The sequence below is a fragment of the Arvicanthis niloticus genome, chromosome 2, assembly GCF_011762505.2.
Source record: "Arvicanthis niloticus isolate mArvNil1 chromosome 2, mArvNil1.pat.X, whole genome shotgun sequence".
In the NCBI taxonomy this organism is placed as follows: domain Eukaryota; kingdom Metazoa; phylum Chordata; class Mammalia; order Rodentia; family Muridae; genus Arvicanthis; species Arvicanthis niloticus.
Window position 1 is genome coordinate 137749109 of NC_047659.1, and position 17908 is coordinate 137767016.

The 17908-nt window shown below is 48.3% G+C and overlaps 1 protein-coding gene across 5 annotated transcripts in view; it reads right to left on the reverse strand.

The window, feature by feature from the left end:
- Positions 1–17908, reverse strand: part of Atp9a (ATPase phospholipid transporting 9A (putative)) — a 105847-nt gene that overhangs the window by 78648 nt on the left and 9291 nt on the right. Inside the window, exon 1 of one of the 5 annotated variants that reach the window (XM_076930290.1) lies at positions 11757–11836. The exons of the other annotated variants lie outside the window; for them this stretch is intronic. Within the exon in view, the coding sequence (XP_076786405.1) occupies positions 11757–11770 (14 nt within the window). The 5' untranslated portion in view covers positions 11771–11836. Of the gene's footprint in view, positions 1–11756; positions 11837–17908 lie in introns of those variants that run through there. 5 annotated transcript variants of the gene reach the window in all.

Sequence of the window (17908 nt, forward strand, 5' to 3'; positions counted from 1 at the left end):
TGAGTTCAATGCCCGGGACCCATGTAAAAGGCCAGAGATTGGTGTTAGTCCCTCTCTGGTTCCTGACTGAGGATGCAGTGTGATAAGTTGCCTCATGACGTCACACCTTCCTCACCATACAGACTGTACCCTTGACTCATGAGCAGAAAAACACCTTCCTTCCCTCCTTAAAATAACTAGCCAAGCATGCATGATGGTATGCATATCATCCCTGAATTGGGGTAACAGACAGGAAGGTTCCTGGGGCTTCTGGATCAGCCTGACTGACCTACTCGCCAAATTCCAGGCTTCAGTCTTTGTGTTTTGAAGTTGTTTAGGTAACTGCTAGGAGACTAATTGTTTTGTTTTTCCAGTCAGTTTCATTATCGTAAGGATCCACGCACTGAGGAAGCCCATCAGATACAAAGTATCAATTCGGAGGAGCACTGCATTCCTGTAACTCACACAGGACACTCAGGAGCAAAGCATGTTCAGGGTCAATCTGGGTTTAGGCAAGATGCTGTCTTTGTCAAAACAAAAGAAAAGCAGTCATATTCCAGGTCCTGAGAGAACCAAACGCTAGGTTAAGATTCTTGCCTTCCCCTTCACAGTCCCCTACTAAACTTGTCCCTAGAAAGATGCAGCCTACCCGTCCTCCCAGGGTCCCAGCAACAAAGCAAAGCATGATTCCACAGGAATTAATGTGGGTGATCCCAAAGCAGTCACATGGGACGGTCTGTGCCCAGCATGGTGTCTTCCCCACATGAATCAATCTTTCCAGGCTATATATACCCCAGCCCCTCCCCAGGAGGCCATGTGCGACTGGAGCAACACTGTATACAAATGGCAACATACTCAGGACCCTTCCTGATCCTAACTTCTATGAGGTAGTCTAACTGACAGACAAGTGATGGCAGGCGAGGCTGATCTGATGGAGGGATGGCTGTTATTTGGGACCTTATTCAGGACATTGCTTGTCCTGTCCCTAGAAACAAAGTTGAATACTTATTTTGTTTGTTTGTTTGTTTGTTTGTTTTTGTTTTTCGAGACGGTTTCTCTGTATAGCCCTGGCTGTCCTGGAACTCACTCTGTAGATCAGGCTGGCCTCAAACTCAGAAATCTGCCTGCCTCTGCCTCCCAAGTGCTGGGATTAAAGGTGTGCGCCACCACCGCCCGGCTCTGAGTACTTATTTTCAACACAGATCAGTTTGCCTTTCAGCTGGACAGTATTTACTGAAGGCGTGCTGAGAACGGACAGGGTAAGTCACCACAGTTCTGTACATGGGTTCAAGCACAGGACATGCTGAATACTCACAAGCCAGACCCTCAGCTGGCCCATGAGTACCCGCAGGGAACAACACAAGCAAGTTCTGTGTAGTAGAGGGAAACAGCAAACCTTCCCCCAAGCTGGGTGCTTCCAGAAGGCTCTACCCTCCTCCTCTTACAGGCTACTAATGACGAACCAATGAACCATTCCACCAAAGCCCAACTTGGGGGACGTGTGAATTCACTGGGCTTAACTACAGACATAGATGAGGGTTACTTCCAGGAGTCAGGGTGACCCTGAGCAGCAGTGCCACTGAGAAGCCAACCCAGCACGGACACTGACTTCCCCATAGCTGCATGGATGGGGCACCCCTTGAGTTAACCATCTGTAGTCTAACACTGTAGCACCTCTCCTAGTTATGAGGCTACATGTGGTTGGGACAAATGACATAAAACTGGCCAAGGAAGTGCAGCCCATGAAACAATCCGAGAAGACTGGTCCACATGGAAGTCTACCATGACGTGGGAAAGGATGAGGTCAGAGGAGGAGGAGAAGATAAGAGGGGATGAAGATGGAGGAGAGAGGAGGGGAGGGGGAGAAAGAAGAAGCGGGGAAAAGGTAGAAAAATAGGAGGAGGGAGGAAGAGGAAGAAGGGAGAACAGAAGGCAATGAGGAAAGAGGAGGACATAGGGAAAAGGGGGAGGAAGGAGGAGAGGAGGGGAAGAGGGATGGGAGGAGGGGGAGTAAGGAGGGAAGGAGAGGGAGGAGGAAGAGCAGAAAGAGGAGGGAGGAAGAGTGGGTGGAAATGGTAGGGTCTCATCACCAAGGCAGGGTCTGGGTCTTAATTCACGTGCAGTAACGCTCACGGGAGCTACAGCAGCAGACTGGACAGCCTTACTTACATTTTAAATTTCATTTTACATTTATGTGCATGAGTGTTTTGTCTGCATGCATGAAGATGCATGTGTACCACATACATGTAGTGCCCAAGGAGGTCGGAAGAAGTCACTGGATCTTCTGGAACTGGAGTTACAGACAAACATGAGCTGCCAAGTGGATGCTCGGAACTGAACCCAGGTTCTCTCCAAGTACAACCTCCAGACTGACACTTTAAAAACCAAATCCCCCTGGGGCCATGGAGATGGGTGAAAAGCCTGCCGCCAAGCCTGCTCATCTCCTGGAATCCGGTGGATTTGGTTCATTGCTTGTATTATGTTAATTGGGTTCCCAAAACAATTACACGAAAATCCACACGTAAGATGCTGGGGGTCCCTGCCCCGAGTCGGTTCTAATTGGTAAATAAAATGGCCAGAGGCCAATGGCTGGGCAGGCAGATTTCCCAGGGGAGGGCAACCAAGAGAAGGATTTAGTACCACCATTCTGGAGAAGCAGAAGGATCAGGCTTGAGGCCTGCATGAGAAAGTGTGTACAATCATGTAAGAGCCTGGGAAGAGTGTGGCCCCAGGGGGCTCTCCCATTGGGTCTAAGGTAACAAAGTTAGAATACAGATTTTAGTAAGCAATAACTCGGGAGTATCAGAGGGGACGCATTAGCTGCGTGGACGTTTGAGAGGGCCCAACCATTGAGCTGATTAAGGCATATTAAATATGCCTTAAAGGTGCATGTGTGTGCATGCAAGCGTGTGGGGGGGCGTGTGTGGGTGTGTATGTGTAAGTATGTGTTTCTGTGTGTGTGTGTTTCTGTGTGTGTGTGTGTGTGTGTGTGTGTCTTTCACTTGAGAATCCACAACACTGGGCCAGTATCCAGGAACTCGTGCCACAGCTGCCGGGGTGGTTAGAAAGGATAAATCAACTACTACTACAGACCCTCGTAGAGGAGAACTGACCTCTAGGTTGTCATCTGACCTCCACACAGGCCCTGTGTACGCACAGGCCCTACACACAAAATAACTAAATGTAAACCCACACATCCTAATCTTAAAAAGCAGTCATCTTGTTGCTAGGCAGAAAAGATGCAGCAGTGGAGAAGAATGGGAGGGGGAAGGGAGGGAGGGATGGGAGGGAGTGAACCAAACCGTCCAGAAGCTGATGCCACTGTCCCGGCAGAGGCGGTGGTCCCAGTGGGGGCCTGGAGGGAAGTGCACAGCCCCTCGCTGTGCTGTGGAGTAGACACACGTACTCACTTGCAAAGCTCAACATGTGTTCATGTTTTCACTTCCTGCTCACAACTGCACAAGCTAGCTGCTAGCACATCTGTTGGTCACGGCAGACAGAGCCCAGGAGAACTCAAGGACCTGCCAGCATGCCCTGCTTCTCTGCCTCACCTGTCACTGAGGAGCAGAAGCAGGCAAGGAGCCTATGCCTGACTGATCCGGACCCAAGCCAGGCATTCCCAGTACCTGTGGTTTGATTTCTCTTTGTATTTTTTTCTTTTGTGTGTTTGAGCACAACAATGAGCAGTCTCACAACGCTCTGGGCTTTGTGGGTGAGGTTAGGTGTCAAGACACACACACACACACACACACACACACACACACACACCTCTAGCCCAGGTTAAGATTAACAGTGGGGCTTTTGGCCATGCATCTCTGATTCCCAGCTGGCCTTTGTGAAAGAGAAGGCCTGTCTTGCTTAACTACTTTGGGACTATGGACCTGTATCTAGGGTTAGGAAAGTACTTAGTGCATGAGAGGAATTCAATTAATTATAGGTTTTTCTTCTTGTGTGTGTGTTTGCTGGAGACAGAATCACCATGTAGCCCTGGCTAGACTCGACTTCCTGTGTAGATCAGGCTGGTCTGGAACTCACAGAGATACATCTGCCTCTGCCTCCTGAGGGCTGGGTTAAAGGTGTGCACCACCACCATGTCTGACTACAAGCATTCTTTCTAAGATTTACTTTACATGTAGAATGTTTTGTTTGTCTGCATGTACGTAAGAATACTGTGTGTACCTGGTGCCAGCAGAAGCCAAAAGAGGGTCCTGTGCCCCAACCGGTTCTCGATCTAGCAGTAAAGATGCCAGGGGCTAATTGCTGGGTGAAAGGAAAGAGGTGGGACTTCCAGGTCCCTGGAGGGGAAGAGAGGAGACACAGGGAAAGAAGAGTTTTTCTGCCATGTTTGTGGGGAAGGGAGAAAAAGGTGACCAGCCATGTGAGATCTTGGGCAGAGCGGCTATAGGCTGCTTCTCCAGGTGGGAGGTTAGAGCCATTACTAAGTTGAGGGCAGATTAAGGGTGCTGAGAATATTGGGATGGGCATGCCAGCCAAGGTAGACTAGAAGCACCCAGCGACTGAGCCAAGAACACAGGCTGAAACTGAACAACATGTGTACGTGTTTTTCATTCAAGGATCCAATATTCTCTGGGTGAGGGCTGCTAGCGCAATTCACCCAGAGCTTAAAGTGGGATAGCAAAAACTACACACTACAACTGGATCCCCTAGAGGTAGAGTTAAGGGTGTGAACTGCCACATGGGGCTGGGAACCAAAGCCAGGCCCTGTTTAAGAGCAGCCAGTGATCTCACTCTCTGAGCCTTCCCACCAGGCCTAATTTCTTACGTGCTATGTTTAAATTCTGGTGGTTTTTTTTTTTTTTTTAAAGAAGTTTTTCACAGAACAGCTTTGTCATCTGCCGAAAGCAACAGCTTTTCAACCAGATTAAAATGTCAAGGGAGCAGCAGGAAAAAGCATGTGAAGCTTAAGCTGAAGAGCCTGGAACCAACTGTGGAAGGAGGAACTGACTCCCGAAGGCAGTGTTCTGACATCCATACACACACCATGGCACATGATTCATCATCAGCATCATCACCAGCATCAGCATCAGCATCATCACCAGCATCAGCATCATCTCCATCACCAGCATCAGCATCATCACCAGCATCAGCATCATCACCATCACCAGCATCATCTCCATCACCAGCATCATCACCATCATAACAATAAAATTTAAGGGGCTAGAGAGATGTCCCAAGTGTTGAGGGCACAGCAGACCCAAGTTCAGTTCCCAGTACAAATAAATATTGGGCAGCTCATGGACTATATCTCAAGTTCCAAGGGATCCAACACCTTTTTTCAATCCCAGCACTCTGGAGGCAGAGGCAAAAGGATCTCTGTGAGTTCGAGGCTAGCCTGGTCTACAGAGCAGTTTCCTGGACAGCCGAGACCCTGTCATAAAACACAACAAAAAGAAATCTGCTGTGGGGTTGGGGGTGCAGCCCACTAGCAGAGCACCTGCCCAATATACTCAGGACACGAGTTCTGACTTCGGCACAGCACGAAAATTGTGTGTGCACCTATAGATTTCTACAGGTGCAAAAACAGATGTGGGCTTTAGCAAATATTAAAAGTGTTTTCTAAGGCTGGTGGGGCCAACTGAAGAGGAACACGGAGTGAGGAACAGGGGCTTATGGGAACATTAACGACGGTGCACAGAATTAATCCAATCGATCAATTAATTGATTGAATTAATTTTGAAATAAATAGATCAATCAAACCTTGAGCGGTTTGATCAGGCAGAGTTCTTATACAGCACGTATGGGGTTCTAGGTTTTGTCCTTAATATACAACCTTGATCACAACTTTGTTCATAGGTTTGTAAAATAAATCAAAGCCCTCCATCCTGGCTTACAGCAGGCTCACAGGTCAATCGCTTCCACCCTGGCCGGCTGCTGGCTGTGTCTGACCGTCTGTGTAGATGATTAACTCTCGCAGGCCTTTCACATGCCCAGGGCCTTGAGTATGCCAGTATGCCTGCCTGCCTGCCTGCCTGCCTGCCTGCCTGCCTGCCTGCCTGCCTGCCTGCCTGCCTGCACTTCCTCCTTGATCTAAGCCCATTTTGTCACAGGTTGTAAAACAGGTGTAGCATGCAGCCCCCAGCCAGCGCTAGGCACAGTGAGAGCTTAGAGAGTGCCAGCAACAGCCGAGCGTGGAGCATGACTGTGATCCCAGCGCAGGAGGATCAAGAGTTTGAGGCTAGCCTTGGCTACACAAGACCATGCCTAAATAAACAATAAAATCTATTTCCTCCTTTGTTGTATAGTTGATACCAAAGCTGTCAACTATAAGATACTCTGTCCATTTACTAAATGCAAGCCCCACGCAGACCGATGAGTCCTCCAGCCTCCAAGTGGCCATGTGTGACGTCCAGCCAAACCCTCTTGCTGGTGAGAAAGCATTTCTCAGAAAATCCAAAATGGGAAGGACAGACGGCTGTGGCCCAGAGTTCTGCCGTGCCATCCCACTGTGGAGCGCTGCCTCTGAGCTCCCAGACTGCAGCCTTGGAAGGAACCTAGGGACAGAGGCAGGACCAGACCAGGTACTCCCCAGCAGCAGCTCTGTCCCACTAGTTCCCACTTCCCCACACTAGTTAACACCTACTCTGTATATCGTGGCACCAAGTTTTAAGGTCTGTGAATGGATGCTACACACACCACCCATTCCTTCTTGAGACAATGAGCAGCTGCTTGTAATACCAGCACTGAAAGGCAGAGGCAGGAGGATCACTGCAAGTTCAAGGTGAGGCTGACTACACAGTGAAATCATGTGTCTTAGTTAGGGTTTCACTGCTGTGAACAGACACCATGACCAAGACAACTCTTACAAGGACAACATTTAATTGGTGCTGGCTTACAGGTTCAGAGGTTCAGTCCAGTATCATCAAGGTGGGAGCATGGCAGCATCCAGGCAGGCATGGTGCAGGAGGAGCTGAGAGTTCTACATCTTTATCTGAAGGCTGCTAAGACTGGCTTCCAAGCAGTTAGGACAAGGGTTTTAAAGCCCACACTCACAATGACACACTTCCTCCAACAAAGCCACACCTACTCCAACTAGGTCACACCTCCAAATAGTGCCACTCCCTGGGCCGAGCATATACAAACCATAACATTCCACTCCCTGGCCTCCATAGGCTTGTTCAAACATGAGTCTGTGGGGACCATAATTAAACAGCATAATACGTTTAATCCAACTTCAAGAGTCTCCATAGTCTATAACAGTCTCAACATGTTAAAAGTCCAAAGTTCAAAGTCTCTTCTGAGATCCATCCAATCACTTAACTGTAATCCCCAAAGCAAGACAGGAAACCAGCTGGGCAAACCCCAAACTCTGCATCTCTATGTCTGATGTCAAAGCAGTCTTCAGATCTCCAACTCCTTTTTCATCTTTGTTGACTGCAACAAACTTCTCTCTCCTGGGCTGGTTCCACTTCCTGTCAGCAGCTTTTCTTGGCAGGTATCCCACAGCTCTGGCATCTTTAACATCTTGGGGTCACCAAGGCAACTTCAGCTTCACAGCTTCTTTTTCTAATGACTGGGATCCACACATGATCTTCTGGGCTCCCCCAAAGGGCTGACATCACTTCTCCAGCTCTGCCCTCTGTAGTCAGCTCTGGCTGACTCCACCCCACTACTGCTGCTGTTCCTGGTGATCATTCCATGGTACTGGCATCTCCAATACACTGGGGTCTGCTGCTGTTGCAACTAGGCTTTACCAATAACCTTTCATAGGCTCTCTTCATGGTGCCAAACCCCGTAAGTCCTGAGCCACCAACTGCAACTGAGGCAGCACCTTCACCAATGGCCTTCCGTGGCCTCTCACAGTGCCAAGCCTCAGCCGCTCTCCATGACCCCTCCATGCCTTCAAAACCAGTACCACCCGGGTAACTCTTACACATTACCAACTACAGCTGCAGCACGAGGTACAACCTTGGCTATCTCTGGAACACAGCTTCTTTGTGATCTCAGAAAACACTTCCCAGAAGATTTCACCTCAGTGATGCTGGTCTCTTCTTAATCACCACTAATTTCTTAGCTCCAGCTAACCAGCATCAATTGTCCCAGAAGTCCCAGTAGTTTATATTTCACTCTAAAGCCAGGGCCGCATGGCTTATGCTGCCAAGTTCTGCTGCTTGCTGGGACTGGAACATGGCCCCCCTTATTCTATTACCAACTTGTCTATCTCCAATTCCCTCACTGCCTAAAGCTTGCCTGAAATCTGTACTGAAATTGTACTGAATTCTGCTAGGCAGATTGACCTTGAACTCAAGAGATCTGCATGGCTCTATCTCCTGAATGCTGGGTTTGAAGACTGGACTTAAGCTTTTCTCTACTTAGAACTTGCTCTGTACCAGGATGGACTTGAGATCTGCTTGCCTCTGTCTCCTGGAATTAAAGGTGTGTACTGTATTCTGTCTAAACTCTACCTCCACAGTTACCTGGCAACAGCCAGGTAGGCCTGGTCCACTATAAAAGGAGCTGCTTGCCCCCTCCTCTCTCTCTTAATCTCTTGATCTCTTGATCTCTTGATCTCTTGATCTCTAGCTCCTCTCTGTCCCCTTGCCCTCAATAAACTCTATTCTATACTATACCGATGTGTGACTGGTCCCTCAGGGGGAAGAGATGCCTCTGCATGGGCCTGCTGAGACATCCCCTTCACCCATACCTCTCCACAAACCCACAGAACATACTTTCTTTATCTTATTATAAACACTTCATTGGTGCATGGGGAGGGGAGCCAGGAGAGTAGTAGAGGCAAAGAGAGAGAGTAGAGAAGTAGAGGTTGGCCATGACCATGTGGAGAGAGGGGGAAGGGAAGGGGGAGGGGCCAGGGGACAGAGAGGAGCTAGAGGCCAGAGATCAAGAGAGGGAGGAGGGGGCAAGCAGCCCTTTTTATAGTGGACCAGGCCTACCTGACTGTTGCCAGGTAACTGTGGAGGTGGACTTTAGACAGAATGCTAACAACCTTGCCTGGGCCTAACCATTTCATGGCCACTATGCCTCAAGATCCGGATCAAAAGCCTGTGCCCTCCATTTCTGGACTGTAGTTCATTCCAGATTAAAAGTCCAGGTGAAAACAATAACCAAGTAACAACACCTAATATGATACAACTATTCCTTGTTCAATGGCAAATGCATGAACAGTAAGCTTAGCTGGTGGGTTCCTGCCCCAGAGTCCCACTGCATAAACAGTAAGCTTAGCTGGTGGGATCCTGTCCCAGAGTCCCACTGCATAAACAGTAAGCTTAGCTGGTGGGATCCTGCCCCAGAGTCCCACTCCCTTCATCTGTTATCGCCTTGAACACAGGATTCAGCTCCATTTCACTTCCTGGTGTGTAGCAGTCAATCTCCAATGCCAAAAGGCTTGATCAATAAAAACACAACTCAAATGTTATGAATACAAACTGCACGCCTGGATTGGACAGAATTACCACTACCCTACTCTATTCCCCATCCATGAAATCCCTTATCACTTCCGGTTTTTCCAGGCCAAGTGCTTCTCTCCTCCATTGTCCTCCTTCCCTCTCCTCCCAAACCTCTTCAATCCACCTCCCCTTCTACTGTCCAATCACCAGCTCTGGCCTTTATTCTACAAATTACAGTGGGCAGAAGGTTCACAAGAAGCCATCAGTGTACGGAGTCACTCCTCCTCCGCAGCCCCTCCCAGGAAAGCAGAATTAACATCAAAATACAAGACTGGGGCTATCCACAACACTTCCCCCTTTCTGTCCAATTTAAAGACTCTTTTATCTTAGATATAAATTGAGCACAACCATTTCCATTTTGTAACTTACAAGTGCAAGATAGACCTAACACCCAGTCCATCCTGTTTGCCAACTAAATAGAACCTCTGTCACCTATCCTAACGAAAAGACTTTAGTTCTGCACCTGACTATATCTCGGCTTTAGAATGAATGTCATCTGAAAACCATCCTCTCAAATCTGTTATCTCAAATAGCTTGAGTTGGCTATGAGACTGTAAGTCTTCAACCCCATCAGAAATCCTGAACGACTGAATTAACTGAAAATATAGGAAGCACAAAACATGGCTTCTAAAACTTTGCCAATTTATAGAAACTGCTGATTACCAGGATAGTCCCTGTACTTCAAACTGTTGACAGACCTAGTAATGCAGAGTTTCTAAGGGCTGATACCTCTTTTCCTGCTGAATCACGAGCTCCGCTGCAAATACAATGTAGCAGGCATATACCCTGCTACACTGGTGGCCCTTTATTACTTGAACCATACATTTTACATTTTTCCTTTCTCAGTTTGCTATGCTGTTCAAAATGCTCCTCTTCATGAGACTTAACCAGAGAATGAAGTCTCTGCTGGGCTTTTTGAGACTCCCTTTGTCAGTGCAATTAATATAAATCTCTTTACCTTAGCCTCAGGTAGACTCTTCAGACAAGGACAAAAAGCAACTATAATCTTCACCAAAATACCACAAAAACAGTCTCTAGGCCACATACTGAAACTCTGGGGCCAGGTCCGTACAATTAAAATCACTCTCAGCACCAATGTCTTCCATATTCCTACTAGGGATAGCCCATTAAGCTCCATTTAAAGCATTCTACTGCTTTCCAAATCCAAAGTCCCAAAATCCACATTCTCCTGAACAAAAACATGGTCAGGCCTATCACAGCAATACCCCAGAGCCTGGTACCAACTTCTGTCTTGGTTAAGGTTTCCATTGCTGTGAACAGACACCATGACCAAGGCAGCTTTTATGAGGACAACATCTAATTGGGGCTGACTTACAGGTTCAGAGATTCAGTCCATTATCATCAAGGCAGGAGCATGGCAGTGTCCAGGCAGGCATGATGCAGTCCTACATCTTTTCTTTTTTTTTTTTTTTTTTGTGAGACAGGGTTTCTCTGTGTAGCCCTGGCTGTCCTGGAACTCACTCTGTAGACCAGGCTGGCCTCGAACTCAGAAATCCGCCTGCCTCTGCCTCCCAAGTGCTGGGATTAAAGGTGTGTGCCACCACTGCCCAGCCTGAGAATTCTACATCTTCATCTGAAGGCCACTAGGAGAATACTGGCTTCCAGGCAGCTAGAGAGGAGGGTCTTAAAGCCCACGCCCACAGTGACAAACCTATTCCAACAAGGCCACACCTCCAAATAGTGCCATTCCCTGGGCCAAGCATATTCAAACCACCATATCATGTCTCAAAGAAAAATACAGAACACCCAAGTATGATGACACAAGACTTAATTCTAACACCCAGGAGGCAAATGCAGGGGGATCTCTGTGAGTTCCAGGCCAGCTAGGGTTGCATATTAAGACCACGGTCTCAAAACCCCAAACTGGGTCAGGAGAGATGATGGCTCAGTGATTCCGAGTCCTTCCTGCTGTTGTAAGAAACCAGAGCTCAATAACTAGCGCCCTTCTCAGACTGTAGCTCCAGCTCCCAGGGACCCGACACACTCTCCTAACTCCCTGGATACCAGGCACAGGGTGCACATACATACACATAGGCAAAACACTCAGAACAGAAATAACCAAGATCTCTCTCTTTTTTTTTTTTTTTTTGGTAGGGAACGTAGGAGGGTTAGAGATAGGGTTTCTTTTTGTAGCCCTGGCTGTCCTAGAAGTCACTCTGTAGACCAGGCTATCCTTGAACTCACAGATTCCACCTGCCTCTGCCCGCTGAGTGCTGGGATCAAAGGCATGTGCCACAGCTGCCCACCCTCCCCCCCCCTTTTCTTTTAATACAAATCCCCAACAACAAAGTGCTGGGTGGTATTAACCTTGGCATTTTTCAGAAAGGAACTCACTTGCTCCAGGTCATGGGTTAAAGCAGCTCCACCCAAACTTGAACCCCACAGTCTTGTTTGCATACACAGTCTCTGAGGCCAGTCAGACCTTGGGGACCAGTCACCTCACTATGAACTTTCCTCTCCCTTCCCCTGTTCCCATGGCGACCAGCAGTAAGCCATTGCTACAGCTCAGCTGCAATGTGGGTGGGGCTTTGTCACAGAGAAGCCTCACCAAGGCCATAGGAAAGGCTACCAAAACCCTGTCCAGTCCTGCAGTGAGCAACCGTAACTCCAGCACTTGAGAGAATGAAGCAGGAGAGTCAGGAGTTCAAGGTCAGCCTTGGCTGCACCTTCCATCCCAAAGCAAAATAAAGGCCACAGAAATGTTTTGTCTGCCCCAAAAGGGAGGCTGCAGCCAGGAGTCAGGCCAGCAAGGCCTGGATCGGGAGGCAGTTTCAGGAGGCTGACACAGGACCCTGGGCTCCTACTATGCTACAAACCTCCTTTTTCAGGGAAGCTCGACATGACTGCACCCAGCCCTCTCACCCACAGCAGCTTGAGATGACAAACTTGTCACCCATACTTGTCATCCCAGCCCTGATGGAGACTTTGGGACCAGCCTGGGCTACATAGTAAAACTATATTTCAAACAACCAGACTAACGTGACTTAGTCTTGCTCATTCAACAAACACACACTGAATGGTAGCATATTCTTAAACAACCACTCAACAGGCCACAAGTTAAGATCACCCAGTAGGTCTACAGAGCATTTACATCAAATGACAACTGGAGAAAGCCATCAATCCAAGCCCTTACTCAAACATGGGGAAATTTAGGCTGTTGCAGAACCTTCCAGAAACCCACATAATATAATGTGTAGACCCCTTGAGCATCTACTGACTTGAGAATGTAGCTAACAAAAATTCCTCCAAAAACAAGGTTCTCCATGATGGCTTAGCAAGTACAGGAGCTTGCCACCAAGCCTCCTGACTTGCCCAGTCCCCAGACCCATGTAGATGGAAGGAAAAGACCAGTTCCATAAAGCTATCATCTGACCTCACCACAACAATAATAAAATATCTATTTATTTAGACAAGATCTCACTATGTAGCCCAAGCTGGCCTCAAATCACAGAGATCGGCCTGCCTCCCAAGCACCAGGATCGAAGGTGTGGGCCACACCTAGCATAATATATACATTTTTTTAAACATATAAAGTTTATCAAGATTATCGTCAATACAAAAATTATAACTTACAATAGTAAAAACAAACTGAAATAAACTCACTGACTAGCCATGGGAGGGAAACAAACCAAAATGTCAGCAATGGGAGGCTGACGCATGCCGGTAAATGCAGCTCCAGGGATCCAAAGCCCTCTTCAGCCCGACACCACCACACATGTGCACTGGAGTGTGTGCACATACACACAGATTTTTAGAGGTTGAGCTTTATATATAATTCTACTGAGCCATGGTGCATGCATAGCGTATGCAAAGGCCCTGGCTCCCAACCCTGGCACCATGATACAGTGATAATGATCATTTAGGTGGCACACCGTTAACTTTTCTGTAACAGGAAGTATCACTTTAACACCTAGGGAAAAGGACTGCTATTTAAAATCCCACTGGGAAGCTGGCGAGATGACCTATAGCTGTTGTCTACGTCCTCTGAGGTAAGGACAGGGTGAGGCCAGCCTGGGCTACATGAAGCCCTGCCTCAAAGCAGTCATCCCACTGGAGTCCCAGAGCTGGAGCTTCTCACTGTAGTTCTGGGCTGTACACGGTCTTCCTGGTCCCATAGGCCCTTGTCATTCCAGTCCCCACTGACTCGGGAGGGACATTCATGACTACATCTCCAAGGCTGAGCCACGGGTTAGCGACTGCTGGGAAATCTCGGTTATACCATAGCTGTGAAGCACCAGCTTAAGATGGGAATGAGGGACCTTCAACCACCAGGCCGGTCTGAGTTCAGTCTGATCTGAGATCCAGGTCTGAGAAGAGTCTGGTAACCTCACTTAGGCCTAGAAACAAGGGCTATGAGAGATGGGGGAGAAAAAAAAGAGAGGGGAGGAGAAAACAAACAGAAAGTATGGGGGCCTGGGCGGCCACAGAGCAGGAGCAGGCAGAGTTCTTTACGGTCTGCATGCCTCTTTTTTCCCCGTGGAGCTCCTAGCAGCAGGACCACATGCAATTCCCCAGACAAGCCTTCCACACACAGGGCAGAGCACTGACATCTAAGACTCCAAGTTCACCCAAGCCTTCCCTGGCCACATGATATGTCTTGGTACATACAGGCTGCTGCCGCCAGGAGTGTGCCTTTGGTGTCCCCAGCACTGAAGTTGCCAGCCATGGCATCAGTGCGCAGTAAATATTTACGGAGTGCATGAATTCGTGAGTCACGGGGGCTATTTTTAGTCTGCATGCTATGCTATAAATTTCAGTTGGCTTTTGGGTGAGTGGGCGGAGAGAGCAGATATGAGGGGTGCCTTCGCTGGCCTTCTGTGAGATGGCCTACAGAACCAGGAGTGCCACTGAGCTGGGCTGGCTTATCTAGACATGAGAGGCCTCTCTCCCTAACTCTCCCCCTTGTCTCTGGTGTCACTGTGCTTCGGACCACAGAGTTCAGACTCAAACTCGGAACCAACCTGGGAAAACGCAACCTTCTTCTTCCACAAACCAGAAACACACACCTTTGTTCTTTTTTCTTTCCAGTCCAAGGCTTGGTCCTGGTTAAGCACTTGCTCTGCGCCCACAGCCTCGGCAATGCCATTTAAAATGTTATTTGTGCAAGGCCATGATGTGCACACTTGTAATCCCAGCCCTCTGAGACTGAGGCAGTAGGGAATGGTTAAGTCTGAGCCCAACCAGGGCTATAATGCAAGACCCTGTCTTAAAAGGGGGGGAAAGGCATTTGCGGCAGGATGTGGTGGCTCACGTCCATAACCCTAATAATCTGGAGGATGAGGCAGGAGGACTACTATAATTTCAAGGCCAACCTAGAATACGGAGTGAGACCTGTCTCATAAGCAGAGCTGAAACGCTGGCTCATCGTCACCCAGTGCAGGACACCATTGCCGCTTGCCTCTCTGCTTCTATCTTCCTTTCAGGATATGCTGTTTGTGGCACTGAGGGTGGAATCTGGCATCGCCCACAAGCTATGCAAGGGCTACTTCTATACTTTCCTGTGTGTGGAGAGGCACATATGCAGCATGCATTTACACCTAAGGCTGGTTTTTTATTGTTTTGTTCTTGAGACAGGGTCTTACTATATGGACTTGGCTGTCCTGGAACTCACTCTATAAGACCAGGAATTCATACCCTTGGATTCATGGAGATCGCCTACCTCTGCCTCCCGAGTGCTGGGATTAAAGGCAGTACCACTGCAGTGGATGACAAAGAAAGTTTCATTTTGTTTGTGTTTCTTTAATTCAAATACTGGCTGTATAAAAGCTAAAATGTGGCCAGTCAGTGGTGGCACACACCTTTGATCCCAGCACTCTGGAGACACGGGCAGCTCTATGTCTGAGTTCAAGGCCAGCCTGGTCTACAGAGTGAGTTCTAGGACAGCCAGGGCTAACCTATGTTCCAAGTCAATGATCTCATTTTAAAGGGTGAGAATAGAGGCTGAGAGCAGGCTCGAAGAGTAAGAGCACTGGGGGACAGGGAAGGGGGAGGCACATATGTGCATACTTGCTCAGAGGATGTACTATCACCATAGAGATCCTAAGGATCAAACACAAACCTTCAGGCTTGGCAGCAAGCGCCTTCGCCTGCTGAGCCATCTCACTGGCCCCTGCGGCACGCTTATAAGCAGATCTTAGAGCTGGACTGAGCTCAGCAGCACCAGTTTAAATAAAGCTTTATTAGAAACAGTGAGGTAGAACTCCTGCCAACACAACAGCCAATGGTTGCTCTGTGACCTTTCTGTGTTGTTGCAAAAGATCCAAAGTTTAGATGTTAAACAGTAAAAACTAATTTGCTCAATTATGACGGCGTGAGTATAAGATCAAGGTAGCTGTTCTCGGTGGTTGCCGGTGGCTAGGTCCCTGGATTGTACTTCCCTGTGCACCGTCAGGGTCTCGAGGCTAGATCTGGGCTACCCTGATCATCTTGTTCTCTCTTATTACATTTTTATGTGGTTATTGGGGGGAGGACGTGTATGGGGCCACCTGCTTGTCACAGCACACACGTGGAGGTCAGGAGACAGCCCTCGTCCAGGATTCAGCTTGGGTCCTCAGACTCCCCTTACCCCCTGAGCCATCTCAGCAGCCCGACTCGTCTTATTTTTATTCTATGTGTACAATCATGTTTTATCATAATGATGTCTTTAATGGCCTTCCAAATACAGTCACATTCAAACTAGAGTTTCTATGTAGGAATCTGGGGGTGGGGAACACACCACTTCTCAAGCAAACCCAGAGAATGTGGAGAGACCCTGTGTTAGAGTGAGGGGAGAGCTGGGGGCGGTGCATGGCTCAGAGGGGCAGACCCACTATAAACAAGAAAGTAAAGCAAGAACCTTCTTCCCAGTCGAGAGTAGAAGGCTGATCTCACTATGGGAAACAATGCCCAGATGTGAGTTCACGGCGCACAAGGTCTGGTTCGATTTGAAGACAGAAGACACTTTTAAAGTACAACGGGCAAACAGAGTGCAGCTGCATGAGCCCAGGCTAACTCTGCCCCATTATGAGCCATTTACGGAAGCCTGGGAACAGTGCTGGCTGTCACAGTGTAAGGGTGGGGTAGTGCTGGCATCCAACCACTACACTCAGACCCTGTCCATCAGTACTGCTGAGGAAGAACAAGACAGCAGCCCACCCTGGCCAATCCTGGCTTCATCTATCATCACCACAAACTGCCCACAGGCTATCCACCGCCAGACCCTGTCACAGCAGGATGCTGTAACCATTGCCTCTCCTCAGGGAGAGCAGCCAAGGGCTAATCTCTAAAAGGAAACGGAGCTCTGCGTCCAGGTAGTCCATCTCTCCAGCTCTTGCTGGAAGCCTCCTTCCCTGGTGGCATCACATCCCTTCCATCAATTTCCTCCACCCACCCCACCCCACCCCTGCCAATCCTGTCAAATCCTTGTTAAGAGGTAAATAAAGGCAACATTAAGGTTCTTAGCCCAGGGCTGGAAAGATGGCTCAGCAGGAAAGAGTACTTCCTGTTATTCAGAGGACATAGGTTTAATCCCAGCACCCATAAAGTGGCTCACAGCCGCCTTTAATTCCAGGCTCAAGCATCTGACACTGTCATCTGGCCTCTGAAGACCTCTACCCACAGGTGATGACACACACACAAATTTAAAAGCTTAAAAAATAAATAAAAGATGCCAGGCAGTGGTGGTGCACGCCTTTAATCCCAGCACTTGGGAGGCAGAGGCAGGCGGATTTCTGAGTTTGAGGCCAGCCTGGTCTACCAAGTGAGTTCCAGGACAGCCAAGTCTATACAGAGAAACCCTGTCTCGAAAAACCAAAATAATAAATAAATAAATAAATAAACAAATAAATAAATAAATAAATAAATAAAAGAAAGAAAGATTACCCAGTCTGGGTAATAGTTCAAATAGGAGACCTGCCTACCATGCGTGAGGCAAGCCTTGGGATCCATCCCTAGGACCTAACAAACCAGCTATGGTGCATACACCTAAAATCACAACACATAAGACCTGTGTGGAGGCAGAAGGTGAGAGGTTCAAGACCATCCCAGGCTACATACCAAACCGGAGTCCAAAGATACCTGAAACTCTGTCACACGAATGCACACTTGAGAGCACACACACACAAACACATGCACACATACACATGCATGCACACCGCCAACCTTAGTGGACCCTTTGGCAGAACATAAACATCGTTTAGACTCTGCATAGTGAAATTCTCTCATTTCCTTCCAGGATCTCCTGTCTTGAACACTGCATGTCTGGTCAGAACCAGTTATCATAGGCCACTGTCCCTTGAACGGCAGCCATGGCCCAGCATTTGAACAGCCTCCTAGCTTTCTTTCAAATGACCCTTGTTTTCATTTTATGCTGTGAAAAAGAGACTCCCTGTCACCACTACAAAGAGAAAGCGAACAGCACTAGGCACTGCAGAACCACACAAATAACTCAATGTTTGCCACGGCCTGTCCTGGCACACGAGTGCGGAGCTTGTCAACTCACACTGATG